Raw genomic sequence first — 20,039 nt, forward strand, 5'->3', positions numbered from 1 at the left:
TTCCCCATTCTCATGAAACATATTACTTTGCATCAAAACCAGTTCTGCTGACATAACTGTTTATGTGTAAGCTATCACAAGCACACCTCTCTCTGCAAACACAGCTATACCAACTTTGCTTTACTGACACAAGGTGCATGCTCCAAACTCCAGAGAAGAGTTGCATCAGCAAAAGCTGGTACAAGAACTCCCAAAGAGGAAGTTGTCATTAAGGTACATGACTGTACAAGCCAACTTAGTTCTCCTGTCCATAGAACTCACTAATATTCTGCTCCCACAGAAACAGCTCTAGAAGGGGGATCTTAAAAACAACAAAAAAGCACAGCATAAAGCAGTCTGGATTCGTGTTTATTGAAGCCAGTAATTAAAGACGTCCTCATTTTGCCAGCACTAGAAAGCAAGATTCCACATGACTGCATACTGCACCTGGTTAAAGCCATACAACTGGACTAAGGTTTGTTTCATACATTTGCAGTCCTAATTGTAAGTTGGAAAAAAAACCCAATAAACTTAGTATACAGGACAGTGAATTTTCATTTACAGCATGTATATTGTTAAGTTCAAGATGTACAGAGCAGTCACTTTCAATGTAGTTAAATTAAATAAAATACGAAATTCTGTTCAGTTTAAACAGTTTTTTAAATGCCAATAAAAAAAGTGCAAACTTAAAATCAAGCAGCATAACCACAGCATTTTTATGGAGGGCCAATCTTTAAACTTTTCTATTTGCTTCAAGTTGAATGCTTTCATCTTTTGTTTTCTTAGTTTAAACATGAACAGTAGATGCAGTCACTATAATGCATATAAATATAGTCATATAATAGTTTAAACAGTCTACCATACAAGTGTATCTGCAAATAAAATGACGTTTCACTTGAAAATGTAAAGGCTGTTTGCAATTTGGCCTTTGGTTCCAATGCTTGAAGACACCAGAATAACAACTGTGCAGCTTACCAAAGTTGACAGACTTTGGCAACCACAGGATGCTACATTACTTACAACTTTCTTTCAATAAACTAGGAGCATTCACTTGCAATTAGAAACCGGAAATCTGTTTCTGTTTTGTCAGAAGCATCTTTCTGCAAAGCTGGTAGGTTATCACACATTATCAGTTTTGATCAATTCTAGTATATTTAACGTTTTTATAAAACTGGAAAGTACTTCAGTTTTAAGTTTTAGCCATATTGCTAGAGAAAGTGCTTATCAGGTTAGATGACATAAAAATGCAGTTTCAGACTGAGGTTTTCAAACTATATCCCATTATGATCACATACTTTTTCAATCTTCCTGTTGAGTTTTTGATGTTTTAGTCTCCAATCTCAATTCTCAGTGTCAGGAGGACAGTGTGTAATTACTTCTTCTGGTGTGGTAACTTGCAACTGGCACCCATTACACCAGGAAGCACATCCACATTACCCATCAGCCATCCACAGTCTAACTGTTATCTAGACAACTGTATAACTTCAGGTCATACCGTTTATTAAAAAAAAGTAAAAAAAAAAAAAAAAAAGAGAAAAATATAGTATTTGCAACAAAAAAACTGGCACAAATAACATACTCTTGTTAATGTTTGTCAAAGAGGCAAGTAAATACTCTTAGCTTTCTAGATAATGTTTAGACAGACTTACAAGAACAGCCTCTTGATGTAACATAGGATTTGAAGTTAACATCCAGTACTGTGTTAGTGGTCAATCTAATTCTGTATATTTAAGTAACAATATATATTAGGGAAGTTATATCCAGACATCAGATTTAGTACAACAAGTTCATATCAATAAAAAGTAAACTCTGCATAATTCAAATTGTGGTTTTTCCCTTCAGCGTTAAGAGCACAGAATATGCTTGGTATTTTTAATTTATGGTAGTGTGTACATGTAAAACAAGCACACCGTATATAAAATCAAAGTGCCATTTCAGTAACCATAGCGGTTTTGTTTGTTTTTACAGAATGATGGTTTTAAGTGACCATGGACAGAGCTCCGTTAAAGCAACGGGGACAACCACAACCCATCTTTCCAAATGAAATGCTACATTAAAGAAAATACAAAACAAGTTATTGAGTATGTTCATCATGTACACATTCATACTTTTTAGGTTACCTTCAGAATTGGAGTTGGCTGCACCTGCAGCAGATGTGGCTGGAACTAGGGCCTTGAAAGTTTTTTTTTTTTAAAAACCTCCATAGGTGTAAGGCAGGAATCAATTTCAGTTTGGTAGCTAATATTTAGTTACAAAAAGTAAGAAAAAAAAATACTGAGAGTGTTCTGTAGCACATTTCATTATGGGAAAATGATACGTCACCCACCATTCTTCATAGGCTAGCCTCTTGGCATAAAAAAAGGCAGAAGCTATCAGAAAACAGGATTTAAAATTAAATACAAATCGCCAAACTACTGATTTTAAAATAAAACCAAACAGTGACTGTTTGTACTGCAGTGCACAATAAGTTCAAGCACCTTCTAAAGACACATCACACACTGTGCCAGGCACTTGGATCTAAACAAGTTATAGTTTCTCCCTTTGTCAGCTACACCAGAAAGGGCATCCACACTCTTAAACTTTTTTAAAAACTAAAACAAGATTTATAACAAGAATAAATTCCCATGATGCTTAGTGTTTGGCCTGGAATTCTCCAATGTAAAGTAGTCTTTTTAAAACAGTGATTATTTACCCTATGTGAAACACAGGGTCTAACAACATTGCTCCTCTCCAGTCAATCCAACATTCTAGTTTCTTACTGTCCCAAATCTGTTTCCCCTTTTACGGCTCCATTCCCTACCCAGGCTTCTTTCACCTAATTAATGCTCTGTTACACCACCACCACCACCTTTCCAAGAATATAATGCATTTGCAAACATACAAGTAGCCAATTCCAGTAACTCTGAAAGAGGATTTCATTTCTTTTTCTTGCCTTGTGTGCAGTCAGTAGTAGTATTTTGATAAGGATTCTCCATTTTGCTTCTCTGTGTTCTTCACAACAGGAAATGCAGCTGCACCTGCTTACCTCCAAAACCAAAAGAATTGCCCTATATAAACTCTAAATGGTTATCTTATACAGAGGGATTTTATATGCAAACTTCCTGAATGTGCACTTTTTACTGGGACAAGGCAATGATGTAGTAAGCTCATTTCCCCTGCCCCAAGAAAACCGATAGCATCTGCCATAGCAGAAAATTCCTGGTCTTATCAGATCAACATACATAGTTATTTGGTCATTTACATATGCATTTTTTATGCGCTATCAAGCTTCGTTCTCTGTTGGAGGAGAGTTTGTTGTTACCATAGAGTCTGGCTTGCGAGTCATCCTATCCAATTCCTCTTGAACATTTGTCAAAACTGTTTTTTGTCCTAAAAATAAAAAGGACAAGGTTAAAGCAATCTAATTTCAATGAAACGTTTTAACTGATGAGTACAAGTATTCATAAAATCACTCTTACATGACAATATATTATTCAATTTCTCATTATTTCACCACCTACCCAAGAACACAGGGCCAGACACAATGCAAGGTAATGTCTATGTAAAGACTGATAAATACTAAGGTTTGATTTCATTTCATCAAAGAGATGAAATGCTGAATTATACAGCAGCATAAAGCACAAAATATCTGTGATATATTTTACAGCAACTAACATTTTAAAAACAACCACATTTAGAATTTTCTATTAAAAAATCAACTGTACATAATTCTGTTATTAGTACTGATAGCAAGGACTTTATTTAAACCCAGATTTTAACCACAAGTTTTCCAAGGTACATAGGACACCTGCTACAAAAATCACATTTGTTTGGTCACACTTATACTTGCTGCATTTTAATATTAAACAACTAACAGGAAGAACTCTTTTATGTCTGCAGACAATGTTTCCCTTAAAAAAGGGGACATGAATTGCATATTCATGTAATATCTCAGAGCAGTCATTTCAAAGGACTTCTTCAATTGGAAACAGACATACTGAAGTATTTCATGGAAAGGCATATCTTACATTTTTATATTAGACTCAGAACTTTTTAACAATTCTGTAACTGAACCATCAGTTTAATTCTCTCATTCTGAAAATTATAAACCCACAGAGAAATTCATCACTAAAATTGGAACAATATATTCTAATGCTTAGAGCATACAAGCATTTAAGATTAAAAAGCTATATTTTTAGACAAGAAGTAGATTATATAACCATGTACAGCCTCCTTACATAGCCAAAGAATTTAACAAGCATCTGTTTTCCAGCTCAAATGTGTGTGAAATATTAGGTGGATTTTTTCCAGGGTACATGCTGAAAACATTAAGAAGGCAAGTTTGACTGTTAGAGATTTAAGTGTTTTTTTCCAAAGTACAAAGACATAACCAAGTTAAAAGGTTACCTTTAATCACTATAAAGGTTTTAGATTTAAGCACTAGTCATAAGCCACAGTACTCTTAATAGCATCTATTCAAAGCATGAGTATTTAAACAAAATTAAAGAATTAGTACATTAACTGTAATATAACTTACAATACAAAACACTTTACATGTAGACTAATAGTACCTTGGAGTTAAAAACCGCTAAACCCTAAAACAATAAAAACCACAAAAAATTCTTGCTCAAGCAAAAGCAGGTCTAAACAAAAACTGTGGCTTTTTTTTATGCTAGATGAACTGGATCCTTAAGCCTCCAAAATAATACCAAGCAGCTGTCTCCTGCAACTACCTCATACCGGACAGGAAAAACATTGCCAAGCTGTTCAATGCTATGTAGGTTACATACTCCCCTCTACCACCTTCATAGGTAAGCACCTTTCAAAGGAGAAGAAATACAAGCAGTTGTTTTTAAGAAAATAAAAATTTCCCCTCCGTTATAAATTAAATTGATACTTCCTTTCAGTTTTCCTACAAAAATATTGTCAAGGATGGTAATGGCCTTAGTCAATTAGATGTGTTCCATACAATTACATGTATTCTCCTTTCTAGATTAGAGTGAGAGCAGGGAACTCTAGTTCTTCATCTATTGCATAGGAATAGAAGGGTGAAGGCAAATCTTAGAATTTGCAAGAATCTTCTTGTGAATATAAATGAAATAACTTTTTAAGTCTAGAAGTCCATGTGAAGAAAAATAATCCACTGCAGAAACCACCAACTGAAGTTCTTTGAAATACCATGGTCTACACATGGAAGAAAGACAGTCCAGAAACATGCAGGCAAATAAGATAGGTGAGGAATTACACAGCATGAAAAATGGACATGACATTGCAGCATCTGCCCAGATGAGAGAGTTCTCTCAAATAAGAGTTAACATAGCAGAAACCAATCAACCAATTAGGCTGACCGGTATGTTGAGATCCACAATGTCTCCCTCATCCTGTGACAAAATCTCAAAATTCCAATCACAGGATATTCATAGCTGTGGGAGAAATGGATGGTCTCTTCAAAGGTAAATATTTTTAGTGTCAGCCTTCTGAAAACTTAGGGCTCTTGGATTAGACATTTAAAATGCCTAAAAAGACCATTTTAGCACATTTACTTGCACAAAGGATGCTGCCATAAATAAGACTTTCTCCAAGATATTCTCCTCAACTCTTCCACAAAAGAGCAAGTGATCTTTTCTGTTACCACCAGCACCAGCTACCTTATAAACTCAACAAGAGCTTTTCAGATACCATTGTGATGAGTCCTTACCTTCTCAGGAAAGTTTAATCTCATATTGAATATAAGATGCGAGCACATCAGGTGACGAGGAATAGGCATATCATCTTGTGAGTGAAAGCCAATTGTTCTGTTCCGAAAGTCAGGGAATGTGAGCTGCCAACTTGATGCAGCCAAGAAAAGCCAACTGCGATCTTGAGATCACTCAGAAGTACTTCCACGAAAGAAAGAGAACTGCTGTACCAGGCACTACAATGAGATATATCTGGAGTGCTGCATACAATTCTAATCACTCATGTTCAAAAGATAAGCCAATGATGGGAACTAAGAAAGAAGGAACTTGTAGGGAAGACAGAGCTCAATCTCCAACAGAAGAATAGAAGAGAACTTGTCTAATTTAGTCTAACAAAACAAGAAAGTTAAGAAAGGATGTATGACTACTGTCTCAAGACGTTTCAGGAGAGAAAGAATCTATTTAAATTAGAAGTTAATGCTGACACAAGGCAGGGGGGGAAGGTACACATAGTCATTTGTTATCTTTGAAAACTCCTGAAAGGCACATGATGTTCTAGAAGACTGAAAGAGGAAAGAGTAAAGCCCATTACAGACTAGTTAGTTTACTCTAGTATTTTTTCCAGAAATTGCAATTATGTTTTAGATGCTTACAAGCAGCCTACCAGCACAACAATCAACACGGATCTGTTACCAACAAGTTGTGTCAAGCCAACCAAATTTCTTTCTATGATAGGATAACAGGTCCTGTGGAGAAGGGAGAAGTGGTCGATATCACATCTCACATAACCTTCATATAAACAAACTAGAAAAAAAAACAGTCTTGATATTTCAGAAAAATGAATGTATTTGATAAAATTACCCATTAGTTATCCATAACACTACTCACTATTTTTATTCAGCAATCTACCCTGTCCAGCTGTTGAAGATATCAGATATGTAGGCAAGCATGCTTGAAGGGACTACAAAGGATTTTGAAAGACAGGGTTGGAGGTAAAAAGTTATTTATATAAATTATCAAAGTGGTGCATAATAATAGAATGGAAAACAATGATAAAGCAAACGTACGACTTTTGGAAACACTAAGGTAATTTGATACACACTAGAAAACCTCCTACCAGGAGGCAGAAATTGTATTAAGCTGGCTGTACTGTTGTAAGAAATCCTGATTAATATCATACAGCTGAAAAAAACTTAGCATCATGCTGAGACATCCAAACAGAAGCACAATACATAACACAGATTAAGTAACCCCTAACTTAGGGCAGACAAAGCCTTGTCTGAAGTACTGCATTCGTTTCTGAGCACCAAAAGAAACAGGTCATCTGAGTAGACAGTCCAAAGTAGAACAGTAAGAATTATCAGAGCCATAAAAAACACATGCTGTGAGGAAAGGCCAACAGAAGTCTATTTTTGTAGTCCAGACAAAAGTCACAGGCAAAAGGGTAATAGCTTTCAAATATGCAAAAGATTGCTGCAAAGACAAAGGGGCTACACTGATCTCTGTCTCCACTCAAACAAGACAAATAGGATTGGGATTAAGAAATACTGACCTTACAAGAGAAAATAACTAAGAAATTAAGTACTGGAATAGGCTTCCTGGAGAGATATTACATCTTTTATTTCAGAGTTTGTTTGCTTTTTAATCACTAGCCAGGAACTCCCTAACTGATTCTGCTTTAGCTAAAGAGCATGGATGAAATAACCCCTAAAAATTATTTCTAGTCCTATTTCTATAAAAACAGTTAATTTGACATTGTGGTCAGTAATAGCATGATGCTGCACTTGATGAAGCAGGGAGCACCTTTCAGTGATAACTGAAGAGGGCATTCTGGATTAAGGAATTAATTAAATATTCTTATAATGTAGGTACAGTAATATGTAAATAATACATAATACAAATAATTCTTTTATTGTTATCTTTATAATAAATAAATTTAATAAAGATAAATTACAGAATTTATCATGCTAAAAAAAAAAAACAAACCCAAAAAAACCTGACTTGCCGTAAGTCAAATTCTAGCCGTTTTTGAGATTTCAGAGCATGGAATGTCACATAAAAACCTTCCCAATTAAAAAAAAATCCTTACTTTCCCTCTCCAGGAAGAGTTTCAGTTCAAATACCTAGACTGCAACAACTGCTCTGGTTCTCTTACTGGCAATATCGTCACTGTGGCTGGCATCAAGTATTTTTCATTTCCAGTTCAGAATGTCTGGGCCTTACACACTCCTCTAAGCATCAGAAACCGTGGGTTTGGCATCGCCATTAAATTTTACGTGATTTCACAAGTCTGGGATCAGAAGCAATAATTTAGTAGTGAAATAATTCTGGAAGGAAAGCTCCTGAACGTAAGTGTAATGGGAACACCAATATCAAAAAGAAACAGTTAAATAATTAAAGTAGTAAATTTCTACTAACAGGTGGAACAACCATGCGTTTTACAACACTGAGTTTTGTATAGGTATCAAGTATTCTGATGGGTTTCCTTTACTGTCACCTAAACTAGTGTAATTACTTATCAGCAACTCTCTCATACAATGCAGTCACAGGCACATACACAGAATGAATCCGCTTGATCAGTGTTACCAGTTGTGTTGGATCACAATAAAATACTAAATTAATGAGAGAGTAACTTCAAGCTGTCATAAGAAGTAATTAATTTAAACTCGAACTCTGGAGAGATTTCAATAGTTTGACTGGAAACTACAGTCCAAACCCAATAAACTGCATTTCCTTCAAGCAACAGGTAAGTGTCAAGAAAGGAAGGAATTCTAAAGTAAAAAAAAGAAAATCAGCACTTTCTGAATACGATCAAGACTCAAATGTTATTTATATCCCAGCAGCATAACTTCACTCAAAGAATCAAGTTATAACAGGTTTAACAGAAGCCCTGGAGTTGTGAGGTTGCAGTAGTTCAGTTCTTTTTTAAAAACTGCACATTTTGGCACTGTCACCTGTGAAGGTCTGTCACTTTACTGACCAGTTTAAAAGATACACGCAGTTAGACCTTGGGGGCCAAATAAAATACTAAAAATATGCAAACCAGCCTGCAATAACAAGTCCAATACCTGATTTCTTGGCTGTACTTTGCACTGCTCCAGCACCAGGACTCCCAGGAGAGCCAGTCTTTTTGCTCAAGAGACTGTTAAAGAAACTAGCCAAGACACCTTCACTTGCAGCATTATCTAAATAAAAAACAAATAGATATACATCGCAGAATAGTTATTGCTGATAACTATTATAGAGTTGTTAATTATCTAAATGATAGAACTTATTTTTTAGCATACATACATAACTCTCTTACCAATCAAGGAAATAAACCTCAAATATGAGAGAGTCTCTCCTTGCTCAATTTAAAGACACTAGTCTTTTGCATTCTTTGGCAAAGTCAGAAATGACTGAAAGCATGTAAGTGCTCTTCTGGAATGGGGGTTGGGGAGGCACAAAATTTTAATCTAAGTATTTGTATGCTTTTGTTTTTTCTAAATGTAGAAGCCAAGAAACAAAGTATTAAGTATGGATGTGCAATTCAAAGATTTGTAAGTCCATTACCAAACTGCATAGACTTTTTAGTGCAGTCTTTCATGCCACACTACTTTTCATAAATCAGAACTTGGATATACAGCAAGGAGACATGATGCAGAACTGCATGAGTATTTTATTCACTGTGAGTGAGGTATGGCACCACAGTGCATAATTAAAAACAATACTGGCCCTATCAACTTTCTTAATGCACAGAAAGAAACCACGCAACAACGTGGAGCTGCATCTTAGGGCTGAGGGAGGTGAAAGGGTGTAATTTGCAAGTTACTTAATGTACTGTAGAAAATGACATTCTAGAGAGGGTTTAGTAGAAGAACAGGTTTCATTGTGGATTCCAGAATAAGTGATATGAAGTATAAAACTGCGTATAGTTTAAAGCAGTCCCCACTCTAATAATCCAACTGATGCATAATAAGTGTATTTAGGCAATTTAAGGAACTAATGTATTTGAACTGTGTCTGACTGCTTGGCAATAACAGAACTCGACTTCCAAGTCATATGAATGACCAAAAAAAAAAAAAAATCAAACCTGAGGCTATGTCATAAATTCATTCCTGTTATTAAACTAACTATACCATTAGTGAATAAATTCAAAAATCTTTCTACAAAAGAGGATTTTTTTTTTTTAAGGGAAGTAATACATGATAAAAACAGTAAAATGCTTATTCATACTTTTAATATTTGGATCTGGTTTCTTAACTGATGTTATTGGTGAGGCACTGGGTACATTGGCAGGACCAGCTCTGCCTTGAGTTCTTGGGGATCCTGCAGGGCCTCTTGCAGGAGATTCCTTAAAAAAAGTCCAAATCACACAAATCAGAGAACTTAAATGGAGTAGTTATATAAAGCAAATGTAACATTACATACAAATTACTTTTTCAACCTTGTATTAGCGCTATAGTGTATGCACACTGGGGGGAAAAAACCCCCAAACAAACCACCACCAGTTATTTTGGGCATGTGCCTCCACTAAAAGAAAGGATGAATAGCTGCAGGAAATTTTCAGTTCAATAATCATCACATACTTCTATGTTTCCACAGTGAATAAGAATGAGGTAATTTATAAGCAACATTTTTAAATATTGGCATTTTTTTTTTTAGATTTACTTTCTGCAGTTTGGGGAGATTATGTATTTTACATTTACAAAATGAACCTCTACAGGTTAGAATCATTCCCTCTTCCCTAGAAAGAAACAAAACACCTCCTACTCTTCTCTTGGATCTACTTACTGATGCTCTTGTAGGCGTTGCTGGCTGTTTGGCAAGGAATGACTGCAAAAACAACATATTAAGAATATTAAATATATTTCAGAAAATACAAAGGAATAAAATACAGTGAAGCTGACTAACCATTAATTTATTTCATAATTTTTTTCTGATATTTACAGGCTTCCTCTTTGATATTTATATACTTCCAGACTTTACCACTAGAGGACAGAGTTAAAATGAGTAAATAAGCTTCAGTCCTTTGTCTTACACAACCGTTCCAGAACTGTAAGGCAGAACCATAGACACCCAAGCCTGTAACCTCTATGATATTTATGATCAACTATACAGGAAAGTATTATTAGGTTTTTTAAACAATAGAGCAGTAAAGAAAATAACAAGATACAGCATAGCCAAATTTGACACCTTAAAGTCTTTCAAGCCTCTGGCTTTAAGAAAACTGCAATGCTAAGACATTACGTTTTAAACGTATTTATATTTTACAGATCAGTACATCTATGTTGTGAAATTTAAAATTATCTTCTTGCTCTTCCCCTTTGAAATGTAAATTATTTCTGTTCTCAGCATATTTTCCTTTCAACTTGCCAAGATAAGTGGCCATATTTTCTACTTGTATTTGTTAAAATAAAGAAAAGTCTTATTTCACAATTACATCAGAATTTGCAAAGCTGAAAAGTGGCTATCTAGTGATTTAAATGAGGAATGAAAAACTGAAGGCAGTAACAATGGAGAGCTTAAAGTGAAATCTTATTTAGTAAGGACTTATTTTCATTCTTCCATTCTTACCTGCTGCTTCATAAGAAATACTTGTTCATCTTCTGCTGCCAGCTCTTTATCATGGACTAACTGTTGAACAAAATATTTTGTTATTAGAAGTAAAAAACTGGAATTACCACAGTTGTTTTTACTAATGTTTTGGTGATCAAAAGGGAAGAAAAACAGGCAAATCTTTAATACCATCCTTTACTTAAAAAAAAAAAAATCTTTCACATTTAAAAGAGTAGTAATTTTAAAGAAGTTGTCATTAAAAAAAAAAGTATTGTAAGTGAATGGAGTAGACTAGTATTGATGCCAGTCTGTGGGTATTCTCCTAGAAAGATGAGTACTTAGTAAGTAGCCACATTCATCTTTTTAAGTTTAGGTATTATTCTCATCAGCATATCTTCAAAGACCTGAGATTACCTTACTCCATAAGACCCACACTCAATCCCTCAGCCCCCAAAAGTATTGCACTAGCTTTTATCAGTTGTAACACTGCTATTAGGCAATGATTATTTCCTATAGGTGCCATGAGTTACAAGCAACGGGATTAAACCTTTCCCTTACATGAAAGCTTCAAACAGCTTTTCCCTCTTCCAAATACTGGGGCTTGAGCTAGAAATGTTAAGCGTGTAAGAAAATTGTAAAAGAAGCTTTCCAATACAGACCAGAATTCAATTTCATTTACAATTTTCCTTATTATCCATTTTACACATATCCTATTCCTGTATGCCTATACTCACAAAATTAGCAATATACAGAATTTATATGGATTATTTACTACTCTTGCCTTACATGAAGAAATCTGTCATTAATAATATGTTAATGCAATAGTGATATACTGTCTTGTTTTACAAGATTTGCCGTTACATGGTAACCTCAATGCCATGTGTGTATATACGTAAATTGTTGAAGTCCTACAACAGTATTCGCCACTTTCAAAAAGTGTTTTTGCCCCACGCATGTAAAAAGGTTCATGTGAAATGGTTATTTTTGGACTGCCTTTCATTCACTAAAGTGAATGATTTCTCCATTTGTTTGCAGTATTTTCAACAGCTGGAAAATGAAAGCCTGATGTTTCACACATTTGGATTAAAAAAAAAAAAAATTACATTTATATTTGGAGTTTTTCAATACTGATAGTTATTAGTAGCCACTCAAGCAAACTGCATTTATTTGTTGGGGGGCAGGGAAGAGTTTACCCCTTTTTACCTTTCTTACAGGAGGTTTCACAATGAAGTCCTCATATGCATCTTCTGGTTTCACTGTTGAGAAGTTTTCATATAAAATGGCAATTTTCTTCTCATTGTCCCAACCGGCAGGTCTATAAAAAGAAGGAAAGCTTTGCCTTTTCAGTCACAAAAAGCACTTCTACAGAAACCATTTATTTACTGCCCTCTACCTGAATAAGGCAATTTTATTGTAGGTTCAATTAGCTACAATTTTATTGTAGCTAATTCTCAGCTAAATTCCAAGGATACTAAAAAGCTGGAATGGTATACTCTGAGTCAAGTAACCCAAGTAATATGCACTAAGTTGTTTTTTTTAATTCAGGATTTCAGAAGACTCACATACTAAGCATTTGAACGACACAAACCATTCAAGTTATTTTTATATATATGTTATATGAAGTGTAGTGCTTTATAGAAAACAATCTGAAACCATGCTGCTTATTCAATTAACTTACATAAAAACTGCATCCTTTTCTACCACTAAGGCAGGTGTGGTAAACTGAAAACCGTATGTTTTATGTACAATGTACTTATACAACAGATCTAGGTTCTTTTCTTCCTTAACTGATGTATAAATCAAGGCAGCCCCATCTGATTATTTATTTAAGGAAAGTTATGTAAGACATAGTTTTTAAATTACAGTAAGAATTTCAAAACAGGAGCTAATGGACATATATCTACTAGACCTCATTTTGAGAAGTAGCTCAAGGCAAAAGCTATAGCCATTTAGTATTCAGGGAGAGGAAGGGGGTATAACAGGAGAAGACTCATGGTACTTTTTTTGACATACACAAAAGTTACCTACCCTCCCAGGCACTTAAGTTTGAAAAAGTCAAAAACTTAAGAGACAGCTGAGATCTCAGGTTTACATGGAAATCGCAAGTTCTGAGGGGAAAACCAAGAAAAAACACCTCACAAAATGCAAGACAAATCCTTTGTAAAGGAACAAAAGCTCCAAATCCCATGCACAATTTAAAAACTGTACAAGTTTTATACATCTCTCAACATTTTCAAAACAACAAATGCTACATAGTAAATAACTAAATACCAAGCAATCTTGAAGTGCAATTTCTCAGATTAACATTATGTGCAATTCAACACTAAAACGTATTTTCTTGCTTCCCGATTACAGCAAATCTCTTCAGTGCAGGAAAGGATACACTGTAAGCAGAATCTACGAATGTGTGACTGAATAAAGTCAAAGTGTTCTTCTCTGTAATCATGCTCCTTCTCTAGTACACTCACTGCATCACACTGGAAGAAAGGGAGAAAAACAAAACCAGAAAAACCCAGTCATTTAATCCCAGCACATCTTAAAACATCTTCCTTAATATTACACACACATTTACTTTGAGCTTTTGGTTTTAAAATGCCACCAATAAATCAAAAGTAATTAACATATAATTGATAAGGTTATTACCCTTCTGCAAAATTAAAAATTGACACTGATGGCAAAAGCTTACTTTTAAAATAAATCCCTTTACTATTAATCCAGAATTCATTTTGCATGTCTGTATAAAGCATGCCTTCTAAAAGAAAAGTAATTAAACTTTTCCATAGTAGCTAACAGAACAAGAAACTCACTTTTGTACAAACTACCAGCACAGGAATACCAAGGTTGTGAGTCAGCACATTTTCTCCTAGTGGCAGAGAAACATGTTCGTCCTCTTGGCCAGACGAAGGGCCTCTTCTCTGTGGTGATCCTTGGTAGCCTTCTTCAGGTTCTACATACTCTTGAAACTCCTTTATAACTATATTAAGAGAGAGATCTTCTTAAGGTACAACAAAGAAACTACTACTTCTTTTTAAACCATAATTGATCTATGACTAACTAGAAATCTCAACTTTTTTTTTCCCTTTTATAACGAGGCACTACATGAGAACAGAATGCAAGCTTAAGCCTTGTTGCCCCTTCAAATACAACCATTCTCCTCCACCAAAATTTAGCAAGCTAAATCCAGTGCAATTTGGAGCCATTAACAAATAATCAAAACTAGCTGCAAGAGCTATAGTATGCACAAATGCACATTCCTCAACTCAATGCATTTCATTATAGGGGAGTTGACAACAGAAAAAGTAAATGTAGTTTAGCAACATAGCCTATATTCACTGCAATTTTTACCTAGTTTTGGAAGAAAGCATGGTGAAAATGTAAATGGACATAGAAAACACCAAGCTGAAACAGCCATTCTTTCTTATGAACTATTACTCAATTTGAGTTTCCATTATTCTACATTTCTGTTGCAGGAGTCCAATACTAGAAATATAAAAAATACACTGCATAAATACAAACTCAAGGACTTCTAAATGTTATCAGTTATATTCTGGAAAACTACAGTGGAGTCCAGAGGAAACCAGATGCTCTCTATATTGTCAGTGTTTTAATTTTATGGCAATGATGAGTGTTCCAATAATACCTGTCAAATACTGAAGTGCCTAAGAAACAGTATTAACACCATTTTGGAAGCGCACTGTTACCCTGCACATGCTTGATCAAAACTGGGCTGCAACTTACAGCTTTTGTGTCTTTTTTCAGGATGAAAGCCACAGACCAGATAAACCTGCCTACCGGATCTGTCTGCTCCCAGGCCCAGCACTTCCCAAGGCCCAGGGCTCTCCCTCACATGACAATCCCACCTGAAGCCTCCTCCTCACTCACCCATGAGGAGCCCTCAGGAAAGAGGCAAGCAAAGCTCCATGATTTGCTCCCATGAAGGCGTCTCTATTTTAGAAACTGTGGGAGCAGGCTGACGGTATGTACAGTAAGGAAAACTCTTTGAAAAAGCTCCCAATCTCCAGTACAGTCACAAAGAGAGTGTTGTTCAGTACATCCATCCATGTGACAGGGAAGGAACTGCAACTGTACTGCAGGCTATCTGATACTTCTGAGGTTTAGGAAGTGGTAAAACCTCAGAAACGTTTATAATACAGATCTTGCAAAATAAAGTCACTGTACCTTTTCAAAATAGGAACCATTCCTGCAATAGAATGGGCGTGTGGAAGGAAGAACAAATCAGAAGAACACTTCTGTTCAAAGCTGCACAATCTACAATTTTTATTTGAAATATAAAATTGTGTGATTCTTGTGGAAAACAAGACAGCTCTAGTCCAGAGAAAAGCTTAAAAATACACATTAAATATAGACCATAAGACTTCCAATCACCAATTCAATATATCCCAAGGCCCAAGGAAATAAAAAAAAATTCAAGGGCAGTTGCTTTTAAACTTGGGGAGGCAGTGCCTTCTGCTGGAGGAGAAACGACAATGCTTTCAAAGAGATGCTTTCCTCTAGTGCTGTTTCATATTCAGCAACTGGAAATCAAAATTCCATTATACATTCTGCACGTTAAATATGTTTACTGACTATCTCACAGAAAGCAAATTAATTCCAGAGCATTTAAGTAGAAAAGGGTTTTAAAAAAAGTACTTATTTCATTAGTCACTCTTCCTAGCTCAGGATATTAAAAAAACTTAAAGACAAGTGTATTACAGCAGTTAAAAGAATACCATTTACATCCACTACAATCATTCAGATAAGCCTCTCTGATTTAATCAGATGTAAAAGAATATTTGACAATACTGCTCTCAATTTACTACAGCATTATAGTCAGACAATATTAGTTCCCTAGGTTTTGTTCATATCAAAGCAGAAAAATCTTCTCTTTACCGAGGTATCTATTAGTATAAACCCCCTCAAATTTGGGAAAGAAAAGCCTCTCTTGGAAACAGTAAGACTCTGACAACATGATACAAATCATTATTCAAGATACCCCAAGAATTTTACTAATAATAGCAAATGAAACTTCAGAAATCCGACAAGCACATCCTCATGAATTTCTGCTGAATGGGAATGAAGACCGTAATCCTAGAGAGCTGAGACTCCCAACTCTTCCCTCTCCCCAAGAGTAAGCAGTACCAAACACCACACACCACAAACCAGTGATCAGCAAGGCCGTATCCCACTCCCGTTGATCCATGCATGGAGGGAGAAAAAAACTTCACTGTGGAGATGAACTGTTGTTGTGGATTGTTAATAGTGCATATGGTCTGGCATTAATCCCTGACTAGAGACTGAGAAATGCTACAGAATACACTCAGCTTTAGTTAACAAGGTCTGTTGAACAAGTAACTACTAGAGTTAAAAGAAGGTAAAAGCTATACTAAGAACCTCTAACTACTATATCCTGAACACAGATACACTTGTTTCTGAATTGAAGTGGTTTAAATCCCTGTTAGCGATAGGCTCTTAAACACTTTTTAAAGACTCTCATTCAACCCCCATTCCCGTTCAAAATTCAGTCTTGTTACATCCAAAGTAAACCTGTATCGCAAGTGCTGTCAGACTACCCTTATGAACAAACTCCATTCTAAGCACTTCAGTTAAAGTGTTTCTTTGTCTCACAGCAATTTAATAGTTTTTCCTTACCTCCCATATTTATTTCTCACTTGATCTCCACTTTCAAACATTTAATGGACATAAAGTTCATCATGCACCCAAACAGCTTGCATAAATCTTTTCTTTTTCCTTTTTTCTAGCACGTTATGAATATTTTCTCCTCCACATAATTCATATTAAGGAATCACATTCTATATGGTACGGGTAATAACTCTTTTCTTTTATCAAGGAGGGGAAAATGACTTTGGTTTATATTTTTTTGAACAGGAAATACAGATAAGATGATGCACATAAAATAGGAAGCCAGAAAAACAACTGTTCATCTGGCAAATCAGTAATATTCTGCTACCTATCACAGTAAGGTCAAGGAATGGCCTATTACATTTGAAAAATTATCACCAGGTGATAATATGCCATAAAAATCACACCTCTGATACAGTGTGCTAATTTATCTACCAAACTTGTGGCTTATCCAGGTAAAAAGCCTTTTATTTAGACTTTTGCATTTAACACAGCAAATGAATGCAAGTTTCCAGTTAACTGTTTTGTTCTCATGTTACTGCTTATTTACACAAGCTACTGAAAGCTAACTACAAGAACAGATGTATCTTCACGTCACAGGAGCAACTGACTTGAAGTACCACCAAGAAAGCAATCCACAATTATTCTTAGGTTTGATTGTTCTAGTAACAATAAAATACTCAGTCTTGTAGTACTGTTTAACTTCAATATGGAAATGGCAGACAAACACTACAACTTACTTAACTAGATAGATCACAAAAGCACTGAACAGCAGAACAAGAAAAACACAGAAAAATTTTCCTGAGACAATCATTCCATATTTATGGTCTATTGTTTCACAATTGGTTCATGCAGCTTTTAGCTTTTTTGTACACTATCTTTACTGATCATAAATTTTAGCCTTGTGAAAAGAATTCCTGGACAAAAGATGCCTGGGCAAAGTGAGTTTCTTTTATCTTTTAGCTTAAGAATTCTTTCAGCTGTATGTCAGACAAAAAAAAAAAAAAAAAAAGAAAAAAGGCAGAGAACCTGAAACTAATTCAGCTTGAATGGGACACTACTTAATTTTCAGAAAAATGTTATTGTGTTTCAAGTCTTTAGCTTCAAACACTCCAGAGGACATTAATATAAGAGCCATTTTACCAGTATACTTCCTTTCTGCATTTCTTGATTCTTCACAGTGTTCTTTTCTGCTTTGCTGTCATAAACAGGGAGGCAAAATTTAGATCTTCCCTGAAATAATTATTCAAATGTGTTATTTAAACCATGATTTATCATAATTGAGCCTGAATTAAATTAGAACATTTGAACTGACATTATTTATCTGAATCCACACTAGCCAAGCTTTTAGCAAGGAATTTCCAGAGCAGCTCAGTGATAGGACTGAGTGCAGACAAACAATGCTCTTGGTATACTCTGAATAACTCAATTTCTTTCAAGGCAGCCTGTTGCTTCCGTATGCGTGCCCTGCCTCCCATTCTAGAAGCTCTTCAACACAAAAAGAAAAGCTTCTCATATACCAGATGGAGCCTAGCGTCATTCACCCAGTAAAGCCAAGAGTCAGGATCTCAAATAGCAAACACAAGACAGAAGGCTGGGTGGAGAAAGGCCACCAAAACCTTGAAAGCAAAGACAAGCAGTCCAAAGTTCAATTCCACTGAGAATGGCGAGCTAACAAAAGGATTTCTGGAAACTGGTAATAAGATCCTAGTAATGGAGAAAGAACAACCTAGCAGCACTTTAAACAGATGCTAACAGGATAATACTAGAAAATGTTTCCCCAGGGTCAACAAGCACTGGTACTGAGTGTAATAGCTAGGGAAAGCAGTGAGGACATTCAGCTTGGTCCACATGCCCCGGCTTACATCTAGAAGCAAACGTAAGGGAATTTGGTTCTACAAGTCAAGAAACATATACATCCATGTGGCATTATGCTGCAGTGGGGCTTTTCTGGAATTAATTTAGCACATCTCTTCACTCTGTACCCTGTTTCTATGTTTTGACGGCCTGCTTTGCGTATGTGCTTTATTACCCCACTTTTTTCATATCTGGGCTATTGCAACACAGTGATTCTCCATTTTCTAAGTGGCAGCTTATCTCAGGAAGCATATGCAGGATTTTAGTACGGAAAACTTTGCTGGTGTAGCTTTATTGATGGACTGCAGTCACAAGGCATTCAGGCATGTGTGCTCTATATTGTCTAAGCAGTTACACTAATATAGCCACAGCTATAATAGGAATTTCTTTTAGCACAATTTGCTGTTAAGAGAATTACAAGCTATGGTGGCTAAAGTTCTGAGCACAGTTCTGGCCTTAGGGACAGCCTGCAAGAACTCAGAAGACAAGTATCTGAGATGACACAAGTGTCCTACACAGTGACTGAGAAAAAGTGAGAGATGGAAGTTTGGGAGTAGAGACATTAAGGCCCCTGTTTTACCTGCATGCTGATATTGGACCGAAGCTCACTGCTCAGCCATAGGATGGCAGCAGAGTCCTGCAAGCATGTGAATTAGGCAGCTCTCAAATTCTCCTTTTCCCTCGACTCTATTAAAGCGCAAGAGAAACTAGGAATTTCTATGATACTTTAATTTAGACATCTCTAAGACAATGGAATGTCTTCTAAGTTCCCCAAACACAGTGCTAAAGCTTTGCCATAGCTGTTACTGGCTCCTCCACACAGTACACTCTTAGTGAAGGCTGAAAACACTTCTCTCTTCAAAAGTAAAATTTACGTACACAAACTCCACATTTATTTGGATTGCCATAAAATTTGGTGTGTCTCAGAAAAGTGCAAATCAGGTTAGCTGCTGTATTATGAGACTAGAACTGCCTTTCCATCTCCCATTCGCAAAAAATCTCTCTCACATAAAAAAGAATGCTTTTTCCCTTAAAAATTGTCAGATTTTACTTTTTTTAAAATATAACCTGGTGATCAAACCCAGGTGGTTTCAATCATTAAGTTTAAACTCTAGGTAGTATGCTGTAGGCACAAGCCTTTTGGGAAAGTAATATTTAACATTCAGAAAGAAGATCAGCTATACAAATACATCTGAATGCTCACATGCCAAACAGATTACACTGCTCCCTAAAGTGAATCTAAGGAAGCTACTAGACAGTATTTGCAAGGTTTAAACACTCCAGTACAGCTAGCCACCAGCCCTGAACAAAAGCAGCAACCAGCAAGGATCAGGCTGAAACTATACTTCAGCTGAAAAGGAATGCATG

General features: G+C 35.7%; 1 protein-coding gene across 1 annotated transcript in view; it reads right to left on the reverse strand.

Annotated features, from left to right (window-relative positions):
• Positions 1-329: 329 nt before the first annotated feature.
• DYNC1LI2 (dynein, cytoplasmic 1, light intermediate chain 2) overlaps positions 330-20,039 on the reverse strand; it is a 28,017-nt gene continuing 8,307 nt past the window's right edge. Inside the window, exons 5-13 of the mRNA XM_009320310.1 lie at positions 13,982-14,148; positions 13,558-13,651; positions 12,853-12,988; positions 12,378-12,489; positions 11,193-11,252; positions 10,410-10,451; positions 9,852-9,969; positions 8,705-8,821; positions 330-3,348 (exon numbers count right to left, since the gene is read on the reverse strand). Coding sequence (XP_009318585.1) covers positions 3,242-3,348; positions 8,705-8,821; positions 9,852-9,969; positions 10,410-10,451; positions 11,193-11,252; positions 12,378-12,489; positions 12,853-12,988; positions 13,558-13,651; positions 13,982-14,148 — 953 coding nt within the window. The 3' untranslated portion in view covers positions 330-3,241. The remainder of the gene's footprint in view (positions 3,349-8,704; positions 8,822-9,851; positions 9,970-10,409; positions 10,452-11,192; positions 11,253-12,377; positions 12,490-12,852; positions 12,989-13,557; positions 13,652-13,981; positions 14,149-20,039) is intronic.

Source organism: Pygoscelis adeliae, unplaced genomic scaffold, assembly GCF_000699105.1.
Source record: "Pygoscelis adeliae isolate BGI_AS28 unplaced genomic scaffold, ASM69910v1 Scaffold62, whole genome shotgun sequence".
Classification (NCBI taxonomy): Eukaryota; Metazoa; Chordata; class Aves; order Sphenisciformes; family Spheniscidae; genus Pygoscelis; species Pygoscelis adeliae.